The sequence below is a fragment of the Cynocephalus volans genome, chromosome 1 (assembly GCF_027409185.1).
Source record: "Cynocephalus volans isolate mCynVol1 chromosome 1, mCynVol1.pri, whole genome shotgun sequence".
Classification (NCBI taxonomy): domain Eukaryota; kingdom Metazoa; phylum Chordata; class Mammalia; order Dermoptera; family Cynocephalidae; genus Cynocephalus; species Cynocephalus volans.
The window spans coordinates 138,512,181-138,537,889 of record NC_084460.1 but is presented as its reverse complement, the minus strand read 5'-3'; the positions used below and the strand labels follow the sequence as shown (position 1 = coordinate 138,537,889).

The window sequence follows — 25,709 nt, the reverse complement described above, 5'->3', positions numbered from 1 at the left end:
TAAACTTAATTATTAATATAATTACAATTAAAACCACCATCTCCCTATTTGTTTTCTGGCTATTTTCTTTATATATATATCTATATTTTCAATTATGGCATGTGAGACTATGTATAAAGAAATGAAATTAAAATATTGTTTAAATGAAGAGTTTATTACTAAGTATCGGATCAGTTGATCCAATAAGAAAAGTAGTATAAAATATGTTAAAAGATATTTACTAAAATTTAATCCCATCTCTCCTTAAATGTCTGTAAGAAAACTTGGAATGCTTATTTAAACATATAAAGGATAAATATTTTAAACAACCACCATCATTAACCCTGATGAGAAAACACTAAAACAGAGCCTCTCAGGGGGTATTTTCTGCAGTAATAATTCCACAAGTAGAAAAAAAGGATCCTTGCAGTGAAAAAATTTGGGAACGTGTTGATCATAGTAGCCCACAATGAATCACAGTGAATCTCTATGGCAAAGGTCTGAGAGGCCCTATTCCACCTTTAGGCGCTAGGTAAAGTGTCCCTTCCTCAGAGGAATCCTCTATGGCTGTGTTACTTCCAGTATGTTCCCTTCCCTCCATTACCTGTCACATTGCTTTATTTCTTTCAATTGTAATTGTTAATGATGAGAACGCCACAGCAGGGGAATCTTAAGAAGTTTCTCCTTATGTCTTCTGGCTGTTCTTTACACTATAGTTTCATTGTTACAATCAGTTTTCCTTGATAAGATTTTTCTTCTTAAGGAATTTTTAAAGAGCGTCCTTTAAAAAATTCTGTTTCCACAGACATTGCAACTGAGAGTCATGATTACATAGTTTCTACTATATGGGTTGCTTGTTGAGAGTTATTGGCTCTTGGTGGAATTTCAGGACTCGGTTTTTCACACTTACAAAAGGGAAGCAGTCATTCTAGCATCACATCTTTCTTGGAAGTGTTTTGTGCGCAGTAGAATGCATTTTTATGAAGTCCTTTCAGTTCCCTTGATGGAATGAGTTTGACATTGTTAAGACATCCTTATGCGTGCTATCAACATTCTGTTCCTTCTATACTGCCTTCTTTTCAATTACTCGAGTTTTAGTACTACATTTTAATATCTCTACTGGCCTTTAAACTACACCTCTTTGTGTTCTTTTTTGTGGTTGTTCTAGGGATTACAAGAAGAATTAATAACAACAATCTACTCATGGAAAAATCTAAGCTCTTTGAAACATTCAATTTCATTGAACTTCCTCTGTCCTTGTTGCTATCTATTATAATTGCATATATTATAAACTTCACACTAAAATGTTATACACACAAACTAGGGTACTTCAAAAAGTTCATGGAAAGATTTGTATTATCTTTTAATTCTATTTTTCTGTGAAGTTTTAGAAGTACCTTCATATATATATACATATATAAGTTGTCTTTAAAAAATATTTTAAATAGTATATATTTAACTACATATATACAATCTGTATGTTCTTCGTTCCTTTTTGCATGTCTGAATTTCCACTCAACCAAAGAACTTCCTTTAGTACTTCCTTTCAGAAAGATCTGCTGGTGATAATCTTTTTTTTTTTTTTTAATTTAACATAATAAGTCTTTCCTTCGCCTTTAATTGAATGATCTTTTTGCTGGATATAAAATTCTGGGTTGAGAGGTTTTTCTTTCAGCGTTTTAAAGGTCTTTAACTTCGGTCTGCATTTTTTTCTGATGAGACAACAGCTGTTATTCATGTACTGTCCCATGAACAATTTTTTTGTGGCCTCTTTCCAATTTTTTTTTATACTCGCTTTTGTTTAGTTTGATTATGATGTACTCAGGTGTGTTTTTCTCCTTGTACATCCTCATTGGGGACTTCTGGGCATTTTAGATCTACAGCTTTTAAATTATCAAGCCTAGAAAATTTTTTCATTGTTTCTTCAAGTATATATTTCACCCCATTCTCTTTCACATCTCCTACTGTTAACACATATGTTAGATTGCCCAATAATGTCCCATGGGCCACTAAGGATCTCCTCACTTTTGTTCTATTTTCTTTCTCTATCTTTCAGAGTGTATCATTTATATTTATATGTATTTTTAAATTGACAATTATGCATAACATTTTTAAGTACATACTGAGCAAATTTTTAACAGCTTTATTGAGATATAATACACATATCACACAATTTACCTTTTTTTTTTTTTTTTTGGTGGCTGGACAGTGCTGAGATCCGAACCTATGATGTTAGTGTTATAAGGCTGCATTCTAACCAACTGAGCTAACCAGCCAGCAACATCATTTAAATTTTTGTCTTGAAGTTCACTGATGCTTTCTTCTTCCACCTCCAATCTGATATTAAGGGCATTGAGTGATTATTCACTTCCAATACTGTAGTTTCTACTCATAGAATTATTCCTGTTTATATTTTTAGCTGCCAAGATTACCATCTGTTCTCTCACTGTTACCATATTTTCCTTTAGGTCATTGATTGGGTATTATAATAACTGATTTAAAGTTATTGCCTGATAACTCGAAACTCTGTGTCATCCAAGAGCATTCTCTGGACTTTGTATTACATTTTTCTATTCTGTGTATATGTGGTAACTTTTTCATTACATACTGGATTTTGTGGGTGATGTGTGCTATAAAGAGTCTAGGTTATGTTACATTCTTCTAAAGAATGTGTATTGTTTTTTTCCTAGCAAACAATTAGACTACTTGCTGGTCACCTTGATCTCGTGAAGGTTAATTTTACACTTTGTATTGCACATCTGTGTTAGGATAAAGGCTTAGTTCTGAGACATAGTCTTTACTTGGTTTTTCTGGGGTTTCAATACAAAGACTGATGTGTTTACTAAGCACTTCTGTCTTGGCGAAGTTCAACTCCAAACTCTTTCTCCCCTTTTTGGGTAGTACCTAAAAATCTATGTCAGGTTTTTAAGGCTCCCAGCTGTTCCTTTCCACTGGGCTCTTTGAAATTTCTTTCACACATGTAGCTTAGAGGGTCATCCAAGGAATTTATCATAGTTTATGCACAAATTTGGAGTTCTTGATACTCTGTGGCTCTCTTCTTTCTCGGATTTTTTCTTCCTGCTTTTCAGCTTTTGTTCTAGTTAGCTCATGCCTCCCAAACTGGGAAGTGCCCTCAGAGGAAAAGCCATGTGAAATTTTCTTCAAGTTCTACCTTCTTTTTGTTACTCTCAAGGATAGTCAAATAGTTTATTCTGTACTTTTCTGAGAGTTTATAATTGTTATAAATGTAAGAGTTAACAAAATATATTTTTTTCATCATTGCTAAAACCACAGTTCCCTCTGGTACATGATTTATTTCAAGGTTGTGAAATCATTTATGTGCTCAACCTGAATATGACTTCCTTTTTCCCGTACAGGTCAAGGCAGGTTGGAAAAAGATCAGTATTCCAACTCACATTATAATTGTCACTGCCTTGATTTTTTACATACTCGAACTGTTTTGTTTTGTTTTGTTTTGTTTTGTTTTAATTTTATTTTCTAGAATTTGCCTGGAAAATTTTCTCTCTGTTATCTACCACTCTCTAGTGTCTCCAAACAAGTTAGAATTCTCACTTCAGAGGCAAAGAATGTTAGCTAATGAAAGAACAAAGACAAAGAGAGAGAGAGAAATAGAGATAGCAAAAGGAGAAGTAGAGAGAAAAGGAAGGTGGGAATGGAATGGAGGAAAAATCAGAAGACTGAGAAAAGGCAAGCAAGAGAAAGAGGAGGAGAGGAAGAAGAGGCTTTGGGGATCTTATGGCTTTCTTTGATAGCCACAATAGTTTACTAAGTTATAGAAATTGTAGCTATTAGAGTATATTTAAATGTATAGTTAACAGCTATTAAAATAATCAATGTCCATGTTTATGCATATTATTTTGTGCAGTGCTATATGAAAAGTTTGAAGTAAGACATCACTCAAGTTCTGTCATTTCAATGTAGTATTCTGTTTACATACCTGTAAAAAAGCAACTGGGCATGTACGGACTTCATATTGATGAAAACTAATATCATAAGAAACAATAGAATGAAATAGATATGACATATGATAAGGTCATTTAGTTCAATTTAGTAAAATAAATATCTTTGGGATGCCTACCATATTCCAGTCACTGTATTATTATGTGCTGTGGGTAAAATATGAATAGGGCATGGCCTGTATTCTCAAGGCCATTATGGTCAAGTCAAGGAGACTAAAGAGACTGGCCACATCTTGATGCTTCATGGAGCAGATGGCTGGAAAGCTGTGCTGAGAGTCTGAAGGGAAAAGCTGGATTTCTCTGCATTTAAGTGCTGAAGAAAAAGATACATGCCATGATCTCAATCAAAAGCCTGAAAGGGCCATGCTTTAGGAATAGGGGCAAACCAAATATAGACTGAATCTTACTAGAAATACAACTGAGCCCCAACCTAGATCAATGCCTGATTGAATTGGGTTGATCAGCTCCTCACCCTACCTGCTTAACAAAGGAAAAGGAGGACTTTATCTGATGGAAAATAACATTGTGTGGAATGGCTACAGTTTTTTTGTACATAGTGTCTGCAAAATTAAGGAATAGATGTGCAAAGAGCCAAGTAGATACAATCAATAATCAAGAGAAAAAGTAGATAAGATAAGCAGACAAATGGATGATTCGAATATTGCAGTTAATAGACAAGGAGCCTAAAATAACTATAAATAATATGGTAAAGAAAGTGGGGGGAAAAAAGATGGTCAAAGAAATGAATGGAATAGAGAATTGAAATGTATTTTAAGAGATTTTTACAGAACAATTCCTTGAACTTTTTAAGTTAACAGACATGATGTAGTGGGGGGTAAGAGTAGAGAGGGAGGGGGGAAAGAGGAACCAGTAAAGGGACACGAAAATCAAGTACAACGTATATTGAAAAGTTAAAATTTAAAAAATAATAATAATAAAAATTAAAAAATTAAAAGATTTTTAAATCAAATTGACATTTTGGAACTGAAAGATATAATATTAAAAACTAAGTTTCCAGTGGATTGACTACAGCAGAACTGGAGTACAGATCAATAGAAAATGCTCAAATTAGATTACAGGCCCCATCCCCAGAGTTTATTTCTGTAGTTCTTGTGTGGGACCTGAAAATCTGCATTTCTATCAAGTTCCCAGGGGATGCTGATACTGCTGGCTTTGGGACCAGAATTTAAGAACAAGTCATGTTAGGGCAGCTGTAGCTTCTACAGCCAATGTTCTGTCACACACTTGGGTGCTTTTATAATCTTGCTTTTGATTTATTCAATACAACAAAATCCATAAACATAGATTAAGGCCATTGGCTCAACTAAGATGCATGCTAGGGAATGCCAAAAGGGAAAAATTCTTATTGAAACTCTCAGAAAATTTTGGCAGTAAATGTTTGCTCAGAATGAAAATTCTATCAAATGATACCAATTCCCAGAAAGTGGAGAGAAAAATAACCCAGAAAAAAAAAATGCAACAATGTGTACATAGTCTGTGTACAAAATAATTGATTTTTTCTCTCAGCATAGTTTTAACGCAACCCCCAAATGAAGCTAATTTCACTGGTGTTCTGTTATCAGTCAAAGCTCACAGATATAGAATTGTTTGCCATTGTGTTCTCCCTATAATACATTTGCTTTTTAAAGATATATTCATTTAAACTTTAAAATTAAAAATGAACAGGTAAATATGTATGTCAATGTGATTATGTTTATTTAATTCTCTGACAGGACTGCATCAAAACATGTAAACAAGGACCTTGGTAATATGGAGGAAAATAAAAAGTTGGAAGAAAACAATCACAAAACTGAAGCCTAAGAGAGAAACTGTTCTAGTTGTCCAGGTGAGTAGGCTGTGTGAGATTTATAGAAATAATTCCCTGGCTAGCAGAAAATATCCTTGGAGATGAAAGGGAAAGGCTGACCTTAAGAGTCTTCATAATTACAGCTTTTACAACAGGAAGAGAGTTTTTCAGAAGGAAACTTTGATGACTCAAAAAGGGTTCTAGAAGAATGGAATCTTACCAGTCTCTTCATCCTCCCCAAAATAATCCTTCTTCTCTTAATAATAAAAATCAGTTTTGGGATTTTAACATCCAATTAGTGTGTTGTATTCTAATGTCAAAAATGTTGCTTAGTGCACAGAAGCTTTATTATACAAATTGGTATTCAGGTTTGATAATAGCAGATTCTAATACTTTAAATTTATTTTAAAGTATAATTATGAGAATGATTTAAAATATAAAAATTTTAATCTAAGGATTTAATATATGTGGAAGTATTTATACAGCCATCTCCTGAATTATTTTAACAAAAACACTAACAAATTTACATATGTGTGTATACACACACACGCACGCACACACACACACACATGCTTTTCTAGGTAGTGTATGTATACGTACAAGGGGTCTTCACAGAGTTCGTGTAAATATTTGTGTTATCTTTCAATTCCATTCTTCCATGAACTTTTTGAACTACCCTGTATGTATGTATGTATTTATATATGTATGCACATATGTATGTGTGTATGATGTATATGTCAGTATTACATATATTGCATATATTTATATAGAGAAGATATATGCATGTGATTTTTAAGACAGTCTCAAAAGGTATGTTTCCGTGGTATTGCCGCTCACAAATTGAGCTTTTTCTTTTTATTTGCACTCCTTGGAGCCAACCAAACAGAGGAGCAATTTGGGCTAATTATTTTGTGTGTCCTTGATAATGACTGTTACCATAGCTTACCAGTATAATATAAAAAGTTCCAACAACCACAGTAAACCTTGGGTTCATTACAGATAAACCACAAGTCACAATTTGAATGTATCATCCAAATTAATTCCATAGTAAGGAGAGGGAGCATGGGAAAGAATTGTATTTGAAAGGAAGCACACATGGTAGAAAAATAGAATAATTGAAATAAGACTTATTTTTTAAATCTAAAAACCAGGATCTCAAACTGATTGGAGGAAAGAGGGCCTGCCTTCCACGGGAGGCCAAGCATGAAGAATTTCCACATAACTTTTTTCTCCATTTCTATAAGGTGCCCCCCTCCCCCAATCTTTTGTAAGCATAGATTTTACCTTTTTATCTTCTGTTTTCTTTAAAATTGGCTAGCGCAAATTCTTAAAGGAAAATTAAACTTGAAGACAAATCCCACTATAAAATAGAGTATGATTTGAAGGGATGAGTGTATTTTTCAACCTGAAGAGACATGGAAATAAATATTTTCCTGAAAACCTTATAATCTTAGTATTAATTTAGCATAATTTTACAAAAATATAAAACTCTCCACTTCCAAAAAATTATTTGTAGAAAAGATTCAATAATGCCTGGGATTACAGACGGGACACTGGAGTTTTATAAAAGTCTTCTCCTGTAAAGTAATTCCTTTCACTTTTAGTACAAAGCATCTGTTGATGGTAGGAAAATGATTGCTGTGGTAACTTATCTAAATTATGATTCTTTTAATGTTTCAGAGAAAAAATATAGACCAATCGAAGCATGAACGTGGACTGTATTTAAGACATAAACAGAGACATTGACAGCAATTCATGGTTCAAGTATTAAGCAGTTCATTCTACCAAGCTGTCACAGGATTTTAGAGAATTATCTCAAGTAAAACAATGAAATGAAATTACAAACAATAACAACACGTTTTGGCAGCCATGATAATAGGTCATATGTTGTGTTTGATTAGATTTTTTTTTTTTTTCTGTAAATGTCTGCACTGAGGATTTCTTTTTGGTTTGCCTTTTATGTAAATTTTTTACGTAGCTATTTTTATACACTGTAAGCTTTGTTCTGGGAGTTGCTGTTAATCTGATGTATAATGTAATGTTTTTATTTCAATTGTTTATATGGGTAATCTGAGCAGGTACATTTCTGATTCTGATTGCTATCAGTAATGCCCCAAACTTTCTCACAAGCACCTAAAACCCAAAGGTGGCAGCTTGTGAAAATTGGGGACACACACACTGCCCTATTCAAAAACTGTGATTTTTATCACGAGGGACGGGGAGGCAGAGTCAGACTTCTAAGCATCATATGAGTTGATTCTGTGTATGTGTCACCAGCTGACTCTCAGAAGTAAATCACGGATGCATATGGACACACGTACATACCGGTACTCCCAAACTGACAATTTTGCCTATTCTGAAAAAGACATAACACAGAATTTGGGTAGCACTTACCTTTAGAGACAACTGCTAGTAAATTATTATCTGTAAAAAGAAAAAACAAACCAGTGTATGAGAAACAGTTTGGAAAAATCATGGGTAACATTCCCATTTCCATACATCACAATGTAAATCACTGTAATTAAAAATTGGTGTTAAATCCTTTGGGTTATCCACTGCCTTAAAATTATACCTATTTCCTTTTAAAAAGATATCAGTCAGAATTGGAGATTTTTAACAGTGGTCATTATCAAAGCTGTGTTATTTTCCACAGAATATAGAATATATATTTTTTTCGTGTGTGTTTTTGTTAACTACGCTACCGATATTGAATGCACCTTGAGATAATTTAGTGTTTTTAACTGGTACATAATTTATCAAGCAGTACATGAAAGTGTAATAATCAAATGTCTATGTATCTTTAGTTACATTCAAATTTGTAACTTTATAAAACGTGTTTTATGCTTGAGGAACTTTTTAGGGTGATAGCATAAATGGAAATTTTTTGAAGTAGACTGGATATGGGCCAAAAGCTACTTGTGACTAGACTTTGAAACTTTGCTCTTTCAAGCAGAAGCCTGGTTTCTGGGAGAATACTGCACAGCCATTTCTGTCCCAGGGTTTCACAGAACTTTTTTTTCCAAAGAGAGAGAGAGAGAGCATCAGATTTCAAGACAAAGAACTATGTTCTTTGAGAAAGAAAGGAAAATGGTATTTGTTTTTTAGACTCATGGAATAAAAAATTATGAAGGAAATGAAAAATAAAGTCAGATGGAGATTAGGAACAATATTTTGCCACTTCTGCATTATTTAGAAACATATGTTATTGTACATTTGTAAACCACTTACTGTCTGGGCAATAGTGACTCAGTTTAATAAAAGCTTCCTGTAGTGCATTGGTATGGATTAAATACCTAAAACATTCTTAGACTCAATGCTGTATAAAATATGGGAAAAAAGAAAATATGTTATTTTGCCTCTAAACTTTGACTTATTGAAGTTTTATTTGGCAGGAAAAAAAAAAGATTGAATCTCAATATTTAAACCAAAGTGAAAGGGGAAAAACCAAAGTCATTTGTTTTGCATGGCTAAGCCATTCTGTTATCTCTGTAAATACTGTGATTCCTTTTTTTTTCTTTCCTTTTCTCTTTAGAATTTTGTTAAAGAAATTCTAAAGGTTTAAATACCCGTTTTCCACAATAAACCATGAACACTAAAATGAAATTACTTCCATATAAATATTTTTTCTTTTTTTCTTTTGGTGTGGGAGATCAAAGGTTTAAAGTCTAACTCCTAAGATATATTTTCAGGAAGAAGTAATATGACAATAGAAAAAAATGGTTATACTACAATTATTTCTTGGCTTCCACTTGCAATGGTTAACTAAGTCCAAACACAGCTGTCAGAAACTAGAGAGCAGAACATGGAAAACTCAAAGATCTGGACCAAAAGCAGAAAGTTTGTCAGGAAAAGGAGACAACATTATTACCATTGAATCACTGCTTGGATAAAGAGGGAAGCTTGCTTGTTTAACAGCAGCCACGTGCACAGTGATGCCGGGAAGGAAGATCATTCACAACCCTCAACTTCTCTCCCGTTTCACTCTTTGGCAACAGGAGACAGGTTTTGCCACTTCAAGTGTCACTCCCTCTACGTGATTATAGAATTGTATGTGGAAATGGATTAACATACCCGTCTATGCCTAAAAGATAATAAAACTGAAATATGTCTTCACATATCTCTCACGGCTGTCTGTCTCTTATCTAAAATAGGAGGTTCATGTGTAGAAAGTATCTTTATTTAAAAAATGGAAAACTCATCATGACTCTCCATCTCTCTAGAAAGGGAGGGCAGAAAAAATAAAACGGTTCATGCTTTCCTATATGTTGGGTAGGCTACCTTAGCTTGTCCCCAGATTTTTCCAGTGATTGGTTCTATAATGTGTCTGTCTTCAATAATAGAATCATACATGTTGTAGGTGTCCAATGTGACTTTCCTATGAGCTTAATTAAGAGGACACTTACATATTTTTTCACTTCTGCCAATAACACGTCATTCAGATTACCATTTGGAACTACCTAGGCATGAACTTCTAAAGAAATGTGTTCCCTTCAAAATGTGGTAAAGCTGGTTATGTATATCAGAGAAGAAAATTAATATTTATTGAGCCTGTTATGAGCTAGAGCCATTTATACATTATCTAATTTAATCCTTAACAGCTATGAATAGTATTAAATATCCCCTATTTAACAGCTGAAAACCTGAGGTTTAGAGAAGTTCCATAACCTCTAAAGGCACTTAGTAGGTAAGTTGGCTGTTAAATCAGATCTGATTCCTTGCCCTAATCTATACTTCCCTAAAGAAACGCTCCTTTTCATAATATGTAAAATGGGAAAATATTAATTGACACATAAACTGGTTATACCACTGATAAAGAATTATCCCAAGATTTTTAAATCATATAATAAGCCAATATTGCATACTTTTTTCAACTGTATTTGAATTAAATGTGCTAGATATTTTATTCAAAGTATATATATATATGTAATATATATATATTCCACATCATATTTTTAAACACACATGTATTGCTATCATATACTAAGTGCCCATTATGACACAGACACTATATTAATGTATTATTTAGACTGTTTCATTGAATTTCTTTCAAACCTCTGCAGGGGAGGTGCTATCCCCATTTTACAGATAAAGGCAATGCAAATAACTGTCTGCAATCACGGATACAGGAGGTGGTTGAGCCAGGACCCGTGCCTAAGATACCAAAGTCCAGCCTCTGTTCACTATATTCTTTATCATCCCTGTTATAAGAATGTGTATCTATCTATGCTTATGAAGACTAGCCAAAAGGTTACTGTTGAATAACCTACTCATTCCTTTAGTAACTAATGGCATTCCCATTCAAGGTAATATGAATAGTAAGTGTGAATATATGAAAACTGCTTTGAAAACAATGTTATTTTATAAATGCTTGTTGCTTTTTATCCTATGTCTAAAAAATCAAATGGAACTAACTATACTATTAAAAAAAATCAGTGCAGTACATTTGGCTTCACAACCAGCACCACCATCAGAAAACTAGCTCAGTTTTCCCCAGCACCCTTGTCTTCACCTATTCAACATTCTCATTCTAATCCAGTTTCTTTTTCTTTCCGAAATTCTTCCTCTCCTGTTTTTCCTTATAAATGCTTTTCACATGCCCAGAAATTCATTGGAAGATGAACACCCGGCCACATGACTCTGAAAGCAGATCCCATTCTCAAGTTTTTTGTCTTGTCCTTTTTTATTAGCTATCTCTGCAAAAGGTTTTACCTTATAATGGTCAAGCAGCTGAGGGAGAGAAGAGATCTTCAGTTGCATGTATAGATGTGTGTGCCTGCACACGAACACACACACACACACACACAGTGGACTATTTTACCCCATTTTCCAGGAAGAGGAGACAGGGATTTGCTTATCTGAAAAGCAATTGTCTGAAGTACTACAAAATATTTATCAAACAGGAAGCAGCGAAGGGGTGGAAATAGTCATGACTTTGATGGAAGGCTTTCATAAGTCTAACAAACAGGTAAAACAGCATGTGAGACCCAATAGCTTTGATTAAATTTGTACGAGTAAACCTAATTGTATAAACTCCATACTACCAAGAAACAGATGAGGGCCTCAATATCACAGAGGCACAAAATAAATTATTAGATTCTTTAAGAAAATTTGGATTATCAGAGAGCAGAGTCTATGGTGTCCAGAAAGAACAGCATTTGATTAAAAACAAGCAAACAAACAAACAAAAAAACTGCACCAGCAGCTCAGTTTAAACTATTTGGGAGCTAAATAATCAAAATGAAATCTCAACTTTTCCCATAAATATATATATTTTTTATTGTACTTTCCCAGGTAGGCCAGGATAAATTGAGCTTCAATTTAGCAGTTTAAACTACTTTGTACACATAACATCTGAGCTGTTCACTTCCATAGAAATAGCAGTTGAAATTTGGACAGCCTGCTTTAATTCTTTGAATTCTCATCACTAAAGAAACCACACTATTAGTTAAATAAGATGTAGTCACTGCTTGTAAATTGATTCACAGCACTCTCTCTAGAATGGCTTATTAAGGAAATGGACTATTTCTAAGGTTTATATCTAAGCATTACAGTCATTCCTTGGATGTTGAACCATAACTGAAAACTCAGTTTAGCCTGAAATTTTGGGCTTCTACATTGCTGGCAATAACAATTAAGTTCCTTTCTTTTGGCTGGATTAGAATTCTACACCAAAAGCTTTACAATAGTCTTTTATTGAAAGACAGTCACAGCCTACTGTTGAATCTGCTTGCAAAAGGAAAGACTATTATTTTAAACATTTGTAGGTTCATTTACATTAGTAATCTTGTAAGTTGTTTTTTAAAAATTATTTAAAGATCTTTATTTTTCATATATAATAGTTGCATACAAGCTGTTTAAAAGACAGTGGGTTTTTGGCTACATTGGCAACAATATCACATAAACAATAGATCTATCTTCCCTTATAGTCCTAACCGATGAATCTGTTATCAGAGAACTGTAGTTAAAAGGTTGCCAGCAGTGGCTTTGTTATTCTTCCATTTATGTGGGTTTAATTTTCCTTTTTATAATAAAGTCATTAGAATATTAAACATGTACTTTGCAGTTATCACCCCAGCACTCATATTTTTTGTTTTCCCGATAATAATAATGTACATTTTCAGTATTAAATTCAAAGGGTTGCACAGCTTTAGAAATATTTTTATGAGATTTCTGTAACATAGATGGAGTGAAATGTACATTGGTGCCTTCAGCATCATTGTCCAGATTGACTCCTGACATTGCACCAAATGAGCCTGCAGGGAGGCAGTTTTTGTTTATTTGGCCCCATCATTTCCCACTCTAACTATTGGAAATAAGGTGTATGGATGTGTGTATAGACGGAAGATGGGAGATCAGCTTCTCAATTGCTTCTTTAAAATGATTTTTCCAAGCTTTTGTTCCAATGGCAAAGTCGTGTGGTTGGGAGAAAAATCAAATGGGCTTTACCAAAATAGTTTGCATTCCATTTTAGAAATTAAAGACCAGAATGGAGTATCCAAAGCTTGGAAACTTGGATGAGTATGGGGAGCTGTTCAGTTATGACTTGGGTCTCCAAATCAGCTTAACTTTCCTGATTTAAGTCACATGTATTTATAATTGCAGTTAACTGAGCTTTTGCTGTAAGATACCTTTGTGTGATGTAGCATGCGACTAAATTGTCAGCATTAGTTCACACAGTCTTTGGTTTTGTTCCTGACTCACATTTTCTTCTTAGAAGAAGTTACCACAGTATAAATCCTTCCTCTTTGTCCGCCTCTGTGCAAGTACCAGAAGATGCCTCCTAAAGTTAAAAGTTTTTGCAAAAAGCATCCTGTTCTCTTTCTTCTATGGTCCATTTGTTGTATTAGTTGCCCAATTTTTTTACCCTCCTCTTTATCTATACCATGTGACTTTGCAGTTCCTGCCACAAAAGGGCCTGAACATATTATCCCACCTCTCAACACTAGGTTGGACTGTATGATTTGCTTTGCCCAATAAAATCATGTGGAACTGACAGTTGCTAGTTCAAGCTGCCTACCATGTTTCTTCTTGCCCTCTTGTGCTTCTGTCACTGTCATGAAAAGGACAAACCAAGGTGATGCTGCTAATGACAGGAGGTTGAGAGACACATGAAACAGATCTGCACCAGGTAAGGGGCCTCAGCCAAGCCCAGCTTAGAGCAGAGCTCTTAACCAACACACGGCCACAGAAGCAAACCCAGCTAGGATCACTTGAGCCCATTGCAGATTTGCTGTCTCTCCGATGACCCACAGACACATGGACTACAATAACAAGTGATTGTTACTTTAAGCCACTGAATTTTAGATTGGTGTTAAACAACAGTAACTAACCAGTACAGTTCTTCATGGGCAACTGAGTTCCTGGTTGCCTTATTAGGTCAGGGTAATATCCACTCCACAAAAATGTAGACATTTTATTAAACCCCCACTGATTAGTTCCTCATGCTTTTGAAATGCTTCCCCCTACCCTAACCTTTCTGGGACCAACATCCACTATCCAGGACCACCAACCTCTCTATATGCCATTAAATATACTCTGGTATCAACGAATAAGAATCTATTGTAGTAATGCCAGATAGCTATTTAGAGATCTTTGTTAAGTATATAAATCACATACAAGTCTCTTGGCAGACTGGGCATGTGATGTGTTTGGCTAGCTCTGGCCTGCATTTGTCCTTTTTCCTCATTTCAAAAGTTCAATATTCAAGATAGGTTCATATAATTGCTCTCTCTGTATGCCCACATAATTACATGCCAATATCTTTCCTCAAATTAGAAATTATATCTGGTCTAGATATTCCTCACCAAATGTCAGTCTCTTAAAAAATATTCTCAGCTCAAAAGGCCTAGTTAGGTTTTCAGTAATTCATGTCACTTGTCATTAGGACAATCATACAAATCAGCAAGCACTCAGGTGCCCAGGCAGCAAATGGAGACATGAATCTAAAAGATTACAGGCATCGGTCTAAGAGGAATAAAAAAGTTTTCTCACTGCTTTCATTAACCTTTCCTGTATGTTTTCACATTTCAGGCACCTATCCTCTAGACCTATAAGTGCTCAGCAGGAAGGTTAAGGAAAAGGAGGTAGAATTAAAATGGATAGGGCTATTTAAATGGCAAATAGTGGGGAAAGAGTTATTAAACATATCCACACATGCATACACTCTCACAAATTTTCCTTCGAGCTATGGAGATCCTGACTATCCTCCACATCCCGAATGAAGTAATGGTGGCAAGGGTGTGAGAACAGAGTACCTGTTTTTGTACTCTCACATGGTACAGGGCATTCTTGAGGGACAGATAAACTTATTGATTTAACATAAAGATCGTGGTCTTTAGAAATAAGCAGAGTTTAATTGGACTTCTAAACGAATGCTATGGATTCCAATTTATTAGCAGTGAGGCCTTGAGTGCAATATGTAAACCCCTGAGCCCCAGTTTTCTTTTGTGTAAAATGACCACAATACTACCAATAAAATGAACACATTAAAGAGAAAATGACTCTGGGACCCACTACTGGGTGCACATTATATTACTGCAGAGTAGGAAAACCCAATTCAACAGACAGGACAGGTTCAAAGATGGAGAAAGTAAGCAAAGAAACGGATTTTTTTGGTTGTTTTTTGTTTTGTTTTGGTGTGTGTGTGTGTGTGTGTGTGTGTGTGTGTGTGTGTGTGTGTTTTAAATATGAACACTATAAGCCGTATCTTTTCCCACACTGGGAAAGCAAATTCTCTGAAAGCTGCTGACTTGGCGTTTGTGTCTGGTCTAATACCTTAGTTCATATACAAACACTGGCCTAGCTGTTCATGGTTATTCCTGAAAATTGTCTCCACATATATGAAGTGTCTCTCATTTTAGCTGAAGCCAGGTCTGTGCTGCTGTCAGCAGGCTAGATGGCAATGTCAAGGTTTGTCATAGGCAAATGTACTGTGGTACCTCCTACACAGTAGGTACTCAATGCATCTGAGTTCATCTTGCTTTATCCTTGTCTACTGCAATTAACAACAATGTGAACATAGGTGACCCTGTACAGCTAAGATTAATGCAGTGACATTGGGGTGACATCATCTCTTCCTATTCAATCAGTGTAGTTACTTGCTTCCTTTGGATCCTAATCTATTGCAACTGTATAGATTGGTATGCTATGTTACGGGGAAAAATTGAATATTTAAATGAGACAGCTTTAAATACTCTCCCAAGCCAGAGACCCGGAAGGCATTGGCAAACAAGAAACTTTCTTCCTCCCTACTCTTTTCCCTTCTCTTTCCCCATGCTCCAGGTCTAGACAAGTTCGAAGCTGCAAACACAAAGCAAGGATGGGGTGGGAATGGAGAAAAAGACAGACACACCTCCCTTCTGTATCCAAGCCTTAGTTAGAGGAAAATAGAGAAAGAGAAGGCTAACCTTACAACAAAGATTCAATTGTTGATTAATATCTTAAATATTAATTAAGACACTCTTATTGAGTTGAGATTATGTTTTGTGATTCCAAGTGACTATAAAACTATTTATTATCTCTGAGTGAGCCCAAAATTTATGACCTCTCCCAAGTTTCCATCCAGGGGCAAGGAACCTAAAAATAATGCTCTTTTCTGCTTGGGTCCTTGGTTCTCTAAGCTAAAGTCATTGAGTAGACAATATAGCAACCAAAAAAATCACCCATTCTGACACATTATCACTTTTTATACCTAGACTTATGAAAGGAAAAATGATCATCTGCAATATGGAGTCCATACGTAATATCAATTAGGCTGCAAATAGAAAACAGTCAATTGTAGATAAAAACTATATTAATGGTAATTTCTTTCTTACCTTTCTTTCTTCCCACTTTTATACTCTTACATGTCTTACACACAAACCAAATAGAGGATGACACAAATTATCTGATTGCCATTACAGCTAATGAGATGAGCTTTCTATTGTATTCACTTACAAACTGGATTTTGCAAACAAATTCATCTTCTATTGTGTCCTGATAGGTAACTTAGTAAACAGGCTTACACAATCTTTGCAATTACTGCTAGTGATAGTGGATTTAAAGGAGTTGAGGTCATTAGTCTAAATTAATGCATAGCCTGATTAGAAAGTACATTATAATGCAATTTATGCTTTAAAGGATTTTTTTTTTCAAAATTAAAATAACACATGGTTAGAGTATCATTTCCTTGAACTTCCTCTGCAGCTCAGGCAGCTTATGATTAACATGCAAGGATAATCATTCCAAATGCAATGTTTAATACCACTGACATGTCCCTCCCTTAGAAGCCAGAAATTTTAATCGCTTTAATATTAATTTGATTAATGCAAACTGCTGTATGTGGCTATGAAGGGACAGAGGCAAATCAAAGTTAGCACACTGATTCATTTAAATTCAAATTGCTGAGAAATGATATGCTCTTTAGCCTGTGATATCAAGCAAAGGAAAAAATATTTTCTGTAAAAAATAGTAGATTTGGTCCTATATGAAAAATCCAGGGAAACACTTCAAGTTCAAAGTGACAGTGTGCATTCTGGGATGATATATATTCTCTGTGGATTTAAAGGAGAAAAAATAAAATTCATTAACACACCTGAATAACAGCAAAGTAACTCCAAAGGCAACTTAGTTAACCAAGAACTCATGTGCTAAATGAGAGGGTCATCTGTGCTACAGACAACACCTTAGAGAAATATAACCAAGATAATTTTATAAACCTCATTTATATTTCATTTTCCATGCTATTGCCCTTTTCGCATTTCGGTGATCATCATTTTAGGCAGAAGTTTTTCTTTTTCACCTTGAAGAATACATGATATTCTATAGAAGATAGCTCCATCTGCATTTTGATTTTTAAATGTAATGCTCACAGACAGATGCACACACACAATTTATTATGTAATATGTAAATAAAGAATTTGTAGTTCAGAAAGTACTTTCTGAATGTCCAAATTGATAGTAGGAAAAAATACATTTTTATTTCAATTTTATTTCTTTACTTGTGATAGTCCACTCTTCTAAAAAGCCTTTGTTTTTCTTACAATTATCCAAATGCTCTCTTCCTTTAAGACTAAAATCAAGCTGTGTAAAGATGTGATCTTTATTTTATTTTCTAATGACTTCCAAGCACTTATAGTAGTGTCTGGTTCATGATAGACACTCAGAAGTATGTTAAGGAAGGTAGAAAGGGAGGAGGGGGAGAAGGTAGGAAAAGAAGGGAGAGATTGTCACAGGACACACAGTAATTGAAAAGAGGATGTAAATCCAGGCAATCTAGTGACTACTCTAATGATTTTTCTCCATATGCTCATAATGTTTAAACAAATCTTTTTTCAATTAAACTACCATGTTTCAGCAATCCTAAGGCCTGCCTTTTTCATCTCACATTTTAACATCTCTGTAATTGAGATACAAGTTATGTCCAATGACCCCTTCCTTTGCCTGGCAACAATCATGATATAATTGTCATTAAGACAATATCAAAACTCCAGCACTGAAACTTACAAAATTAAATTTTAGTATGTTGGAGGAAAGTTAAAGATACTCTTAATCTGTAGGATATGAATGATCGTAGGAGGAGGTGGGAAGGACATGGATCAAATGAGTGGAGCAAGTTCCAAATGGAATTCAAAGGAATAACTCTGTATCGTTGTAAAACTGGCTTAACAGCCCAGCACCAGTGGACTTCAATTACATTTTGGCCATCGATGGGATAAAGGAAAAGGTGTGGAGAAACATAGACCTTGATGACAATGAATTGAAAAGCAATGTAGAAGAAACATACTCTGAATGTTAAACTTTAGGAATTCTTACCCAACACAGTTTGCTAATATTGTTGGTTTTATGTATGCAAGAGTGATAGGTGATTCAAAATGAGTATTTAAATAATACTATAGGAGCTCTTTCAATAGGTAGGAAATAAAAATTCCAAGTGATAAAACAGTGTGTTAACAGTTTGACAGTGTTTTTCTTTCTCAATATATAAGATAATCGTGAGTCTTGCATTTGATGGCATTTGGAGGCAATAAGATATAGTATATGATAAATAAGCCAAGGCCGAATCACAAATAATGATTCATTTTAGCTAGACAGTATAAGCAGCATTCTCTTCAATGAATTTGCTATCGTACAGGGGAGAAAGTAATGACACTGGACACTGGATCTTTGAAATCTTTCCCGTATGTAAGTGATGGGTACCCTTGGGTAAGTTACTTAACTTTTCCGAAGCCTCAGGTTCTTCATTTGTAAAACAATGAAAATAATGCCTCTCACAAAGGATTGTCATGAGAAATAAATGAGTATAAGCACCCAGTGCCTGTTCCCTAGAAAGCAAGTATGAGTGGTTGCTATTATTTTTATTTGTGTTTACACTCTTCTCAGCCAGACCTTCAAGGACTTCTAGGACACAGCCTCTGTGCCTATTACTTGCCACAGGGACTATTTGTTTCTCCTTCTCTCCTGTGTTTGGTCCCTGCTTCTAGGGCCTTCCCCTCCCTCCTCATGTCAAACTTCAAAATCCCACTGATCATTCCATACTGAACTCAATTGTCACCCTGTATACTCTGTAAACTTACAGTTAGATATGGATGCTTGAGTTAGGCATCCAAATAAGTTAAATATTAGGCTCAAATATTTAGGCAAACATTCCTTATAGGTGGCAATATGTAGCTCCTTTTTATCGTATCAGAAAGCACATGGTGTCTGGTTGTCCCAATTTCAGTGATTAGATTTGGAGTTCAAGGTGCTGTCAGACTGATCCTTTCATCATGAAGTTTTCCCTCAGCCTTTTAACTAATGGCTTAGCATCCTTTGATGATCTCTGCCCAGATCCATTGATAAAGGGTTGAAAAATGATGATTTTCTAATTCTATCATTCTTTCTGCATGTATTAGAAGAGATTCTTATATAAAGAAGAATGTGTACACATTAATTATGTGGTTATCCTAGAACACAGTTTGTACAGGAAAGGCAGAATAGATTCTGGTTCTTCCTCCATCAGTTTGTAGATTCATGAGATTGGATATGGTAAGCTCCACATGGTGCCCAAGGAGTTTTTTTGTTTTTTTTTTTTTTGTTTAAGAATTTAAAGAACTAATGGATATTACATATTCTTCGTGTTTCAATCCATTCCATCATTATTCTCTATGGTGCTCAAATTGTCCTATTTTAGGCTATTGGGAAGGAACCCTTGCAATTTGGTTGCTGTTTTCTTATGATTCCAGGCCATTGATCTAAATAAAGTCCTTATTTCCTGTTACAATAAGATGTCTGAGGTTCATCTGCCCATTTTCCTTTCCCAGGCCTAGCCGGAATCAGCTACTTCACCAGGAGTCCTGGACTATTTTAGTGGAAAATCATATCCAGAAACCACACAATTTCTCATTGCTACCAAGCCTTTCTTGTAGATGGAATCAGGAAATAAATGTGTTCTTTTTAAGAGAAAAGAATAAGTTTCCAATTCAAATTTAAGATTGCAAGTTTTGATTTAACTTGATTTACTTTATATAGGTATCTCTTTTTTGTTTTCCCTTGCTGAAAATCTCCTCCTTAACTACATTAATGTAATTACTTATTTGTGTTACCTTAAATGTACAATTTAATATTTTCACAGGTATGACCACAGGTAACAGAAACTGCAGAAAGCAAAAAATGTAGCTAAGGGGGACTACTGTAAATCTCAAAGAGGAATTTTTGAATTCAGGTTTAAGTATCATCATCTGCTGAAACAAGGAAAGAAGGGTACGAGGGAAGGCTATCTATGAAGAGGTGACCAGGAAAAGTACAGTAAATAAGGACAGGTTTGTTATGCAGATTTAATTCTGTTCCTTCTCCATTGATGAGTCTCTCGTGACTTAGAGTCATCCTTTTCCTCCTGGTACAGAGAGGGAAACACTCTTACCAGTGGAGATTTCCTTTGTAGATGTAAATTTCCCTTACAAAAGGGTAACTTCTGCTCTGTTTTCAAAGATTCTCCTGCGTCTGCAGTTTCTCTAGATAATCTGTTCAAAATATTCCTTATGTGAAAGAGGCATATTTTGGGGTGGCATATTTTGTTCTCCTACACCAATAATATATGAGAGCCCTGTTTTCCCACAACCAATGAGTGTGACGAAGCATTTCATTTTTTGCCATTCTGAGGTGTAAGAAATATATCTTCAATTAGTTTTAATGTGCATTCTCCTATTTTGAGCAAAATTAAATATCTTTTGCATTCCTTTTTATGTTAACACTCAGTTTATAATTTTTGCTCATTTTATTCATGGGTTGTTGGCTTTTTTCTTCTTAATTTTAGATATTCTTTATATATTATGTATTTTGTATGAGGGTTCTCCAGAGAAACAGAATCAACAAGGTATATATATATAGAGAGAGGAGATATAGAGAGAGAGTAGATAAAGAGAGAGAGATTCATTTTAAGTCATTGGCTCCTGCAATTATGGGGACTTCCAAGTCTGAAATCTGTACAGCAGGCCAGCAGACTGGAGTTTCAGGTAAGAGTTGATGTTGCAGTCCTGAGCCAGAAATATATAGGCTGTAAGCTAAGGCAGTGTTTCTATGTTGCAGTCTTGAGTCAGCATTGTTTCTTATTCAGGAAACCTCGGTCTTTGCTCTTAAGACCTTCAACTGCTTGGAGGAAGCCCACCTATATTATGAAAGGTAATCTACTGCTTTACTCAGTCTACTGATTTAAATGTTAAACACATCTAAAAAATACCTTCACAGCAACATGGGGACAGTATTTGATCAAACAATTGAGCACCACAGCCTAGTAAAATTGACACATTAAATTAACCATCACAGATAATAAGGATGTTTTTCCAAAGTTAACTACATTTTGACATTATCGAGTTCAAATCTTGTATACAGTAGGTATTCAAACATTCGTTGAGTTAAATTGACATCTATTTACATATATTAGCCATTTTTACAGAGCCTATTATGCCCACCGAAAACTATTAAATCTTAGCATCTCTGTACAATTCAATTAGAATATTTGTTTAATATTAATGATGTTTAATAATCATGTGAAGGTTATGAATAAATAACTCTTTACATGAACCTTACAATCATAGGACTGAGGTAAATAAATATTTTTTACATATTCACAGACACATTGGGTTTCTTTAACAAATATCTGTCACAATGGAACAGGAAACATCCTTTTAATTCTTGAATCAATAAGGATGGAATTCTTCTATGATGAGTAAAAACATTTGAAAATCTAAGAAAGAATTCTCACAAAATATTCCATATACGTGAACTTTGTTTCCCCAGAACCACACCCAAGCACCTTTTTTTTTTTTTCTGGGAAAATGGTTTTTTTCCTACTCTAACTATATTGTACAAGTGGTCACAACTATCATCTTAGGTACCCTGCCTCCTGACCACAGTAACTGGTTCTGATCAAGACACTCTAATCTGTGTCATTTCCTGGGCTTTTTAACTTGGGAAGAGAGAAAATCAGTTTCAGTTCTTCTCTATTATGGGTGATATAATCATCTGAATCCATGTGTCCCAGTGTGTAGAAGTTGGTCAGCTGTGCAAAAGTGGATAATGGCCACATAAGGAAGAAAGTGAACCACTGGATGGAAAGTGCACCCCAACCATATTCTGGGGCCAGGTTCCACCTATTCCCAACATACCCAGGCTTCCACCCATATTTATGTATTTAGGATCCTTTTTGGAAAAGTATGAGCTCAGTTTCTGTCACTTGCAACCCAGAAAGTCCTAACAAACACATGTGCACAAATTTTGCATATTGTTTCAGAGGACTCACAGCCTTCCTGAAGAAGTCCATCTTTGACCTCTTATCCACAGACCTCAACTGTAAACCTCTGTTTAAAGCTATTCTTCAATTCTGTGAATATTCATCTATATAAGCTATTTATTCAAAAATAATAATTATAAATTCTTCGATTTGGTAGCTTTTATGCAGTTGATCACATTCAATCCATATAAGTACAATTAAATCAAGTATATATCATACTTAAAGACACTGAGTCTGGAAAGGTTGAATATTTTATAAAGTGGTACATCTAAACTAAAACTAGTATTTTTGTGTCAAAGCTAGAGTTCTTTCTCCTACACTAAAGTTGCTTCAAAGCATTATTGAATCTGTTGGTCATCTTTAATTATTATTTTAAGTTACAACTCAGCAATCTGCGTTTAAAAGAATAAATATAATTCAATTGAAACAGGAAAGTATTCACTGTTGGCAATACAAAAATGTAATAATGAAAACGTATAAAATGCAATTTTAAAAGAAAGTTTCAGATTGCTTATTTGCATATCACCCACCCCAATTTTTAAATATATAAGTTGAGATGAATAGCAATAGCCTTCTAAATCATTCTGAAATCAGACCAGAGAGGCACCCCGCTGGAGAGGCCCAAATCCCACAGAGACCATGTGCCCCACGGCACCAGCACGCCACCAAGCAGGTAGGCCTTGCCACCACCAGACCTCATCCTCAACCTGGCCAAGTGTGTGCCTACCAGAGAGGTGCCTCCCTGGAGAGGCCCAAGACCCAAGGTGACTACATGACCAAGGCACCAGTGGGTGACAGAACAGACACTGAAGCAGCTGTGCCAAATTGGCAGCCCCAGCAGCACCCTAGCCAGACAATAGTGCAGAACCAGTGGACCATGAAATCCCCTGCCACAATGACTAAACATCAAAGGAAAGATACAAGAAATATGAAAAATCAAGACAGCATACCACCAAAGGGTAATAACAGTCAAGATCTAAATCCTAGAGAACAAGAAGCCCCTTGAAATGTCTGACAAGGAAATTTGAGTGATAACTCTAAGGAAACTAAATGAGATACAAGAAAACTCAGCTAGATAACACGATGAAATGAGGAAAACAGGACCTGAAAGAAGAAATATACAAAGAAATCAATGCCCTGAAAAAGAATGTAGCAGAGCTTGACAAGCTCAAGAATTCATTCAATGAAATAAAAAACACAACAGAGAGTTTAACCAGTGGGCTTGCAGAAGCAGAAGAGAGATCTTCTGACCTTGAAGATGGGTTGTTGGAAATAACACAGGCAGACCAAAAAAGAAAAATGAATTAAAAACATTGAAGAAAATCTAAGAGAGATATCAGACAATCTTAAGCCCTCAAATATCTGAGTCACGGGTATTTCAGAAGAGGAGGAATAAGGAGATTGCATTGAAAACATATTTCACAAAATAGTGGCAGAAAACTTCCCAGGTATAGGAAAAGACACAGATCTTCAGATTCAGGAAGCTCAAAGATCCCCAAACGTATTCAACCCAAAATGGTCTTCTCCAAGACATGTTATAGTCAAATTGGCAAAACTCAAAGACAAAGACAGAATCTTAAAAGCTGCAAGAGAGAAGCGTCAAATCACTTATAAGGGAGCCCCAATCAGACTAACATCAGACTTTTCATCAGAAACCCTAAAAGCCAGAAAGGAATGGGATGATATATTCAAAATACTAAAAGACAGAGATTGCCAGCCAAGAATACTCTACCCCCCAAGGCTATCCTTCCGAAATGAAGGGCAAATAGTATATTTCTCAGACAAACAAAAACTGTGGGAGTACACTACCACACAACCACCCTTACAAGAAATTCACAAGGGGATACTGGGTTTGGTACCTGAAAAATAACTACCACTGCCATAAAAACTCAAGAAAAATTAAAACCCACTAGGAAAATAAAAATGCCAACAATGAAGAGAAAAAAATGTTTATCTACAACCCAAGAAACCAACAAAGACAGAAGACAAACAGAGTAAATCAGAAAGAAAGGAACAAAAGACACTTAAGACATCCAAACAAAAATCAATAAAATGCGAGGAGTAAATCAACACTTTCAATAACAACTCTTAATGTAAAAGGATTAAATTCCCCTATCAAAAGACACAGACTGACTGACTGAATTAAAAAGGAGGACCCAACTATATGCTGCCTTCAAGAGACCCACCTCACCTATAAAGACTCACATAGACTAAGAGTGAAAGGATGAAAAAAGATTTACCATGCAAACAGAAATGAAAAGCAACCTTGAGTAGCTATTTTTATATCTGACAAAATAGAATTTAAACTAAAAACATAAAAAGAGATAATGAGGGCCACTGCATAATGATAAAAGTATTCATCCATCAAGAAGACACAACTGTCATAAATATATATGACCCAATGTCAGAGCAGCCAGATTCATAAAGCAAACTCTATTAGACCTAAAGAAGGAAATAGACACTAATACCATAATAACAGGAGACCTGAACACCCCACTTTCAGTATTGGACAGATCATCTAGGCAAGGAATTAGCAGAGAAAGACAAGATCTAAACAACACTCTAGACCAATTGGACTTGGCAGATATCTACAGAACATTCCATCCAACAACCTCAGAATATTCATTCTTCTCATCAGCACATGGATCATTCTCCAGTACAGATCACAAGTGAGGTCACAAATTGAGTCTCAACAAATTCAAAAATTGGAATTATCCCATGTATTTTTTCAGACCACAATGGATTAAAATCAGAAATCAATAACAAACAAAATTCTGGAAACTGTATGAAAACATAGAAATTAAACAGCATTCTACTTAATGACATATGGGTCCAAGAAGAAATCAAACAGGAAATCAAAAAATCTATTGAAACTAATGAAAACAATGATACATCATACCAAAACCTGTGGGATACTGCAAAATCAGTACTATGGGGAATTTATCACATTAAATGCTTACTTCACAAGAATGGAAAGATGGCAAGTGAACAACCGAATACTTCACCTTAAAGAACTAGAAAAACAAGAACAATCCAAACCCAAAGTTAGCAGACAGACAGAAAGAAATTAAGATCAGAGCAGAACTTTATGAAATCGAAACCCAAAAAATGATACAAAAGATCAATGAATCAAAAACTTGGATTTGTGAAAAGATAAATAAATTTGACAAACCATTAGCACAGCTAACTAAAAGAA

At 35.0% G+C, this 25,709-nt stretch overlaps 1 protein-coding gene across 2 annotated transcripts in view; it reads left to right on the top strand.

Moving 5' to 3' along the window:
- Nucleotides 1-5,805, top strand: part of ALCAM (activated leukocyte cell adhesion molecule) — a 182,339-nt gene extending 176,534 nt beyond the window's left edge. For both annotated transcript variants that reach the window (XM_063112284.1, XM_063112276.1), the window contains one exon: nucleotides 5,693-5,805. In XM_063112284.1, the coding sequence (XP_062968354.1) occupies nucleotides 5,693-5,780 (88 nt within the window). In that variant the 3' untranslated portion in view covers nucleotides 5,781-5,805. The remainder of the gene's footprint in view (nucleotides 1-5,692) is intronic.
- Nucleotides 5,806-25,709: the final 19,904 nt, after the last annotated feature.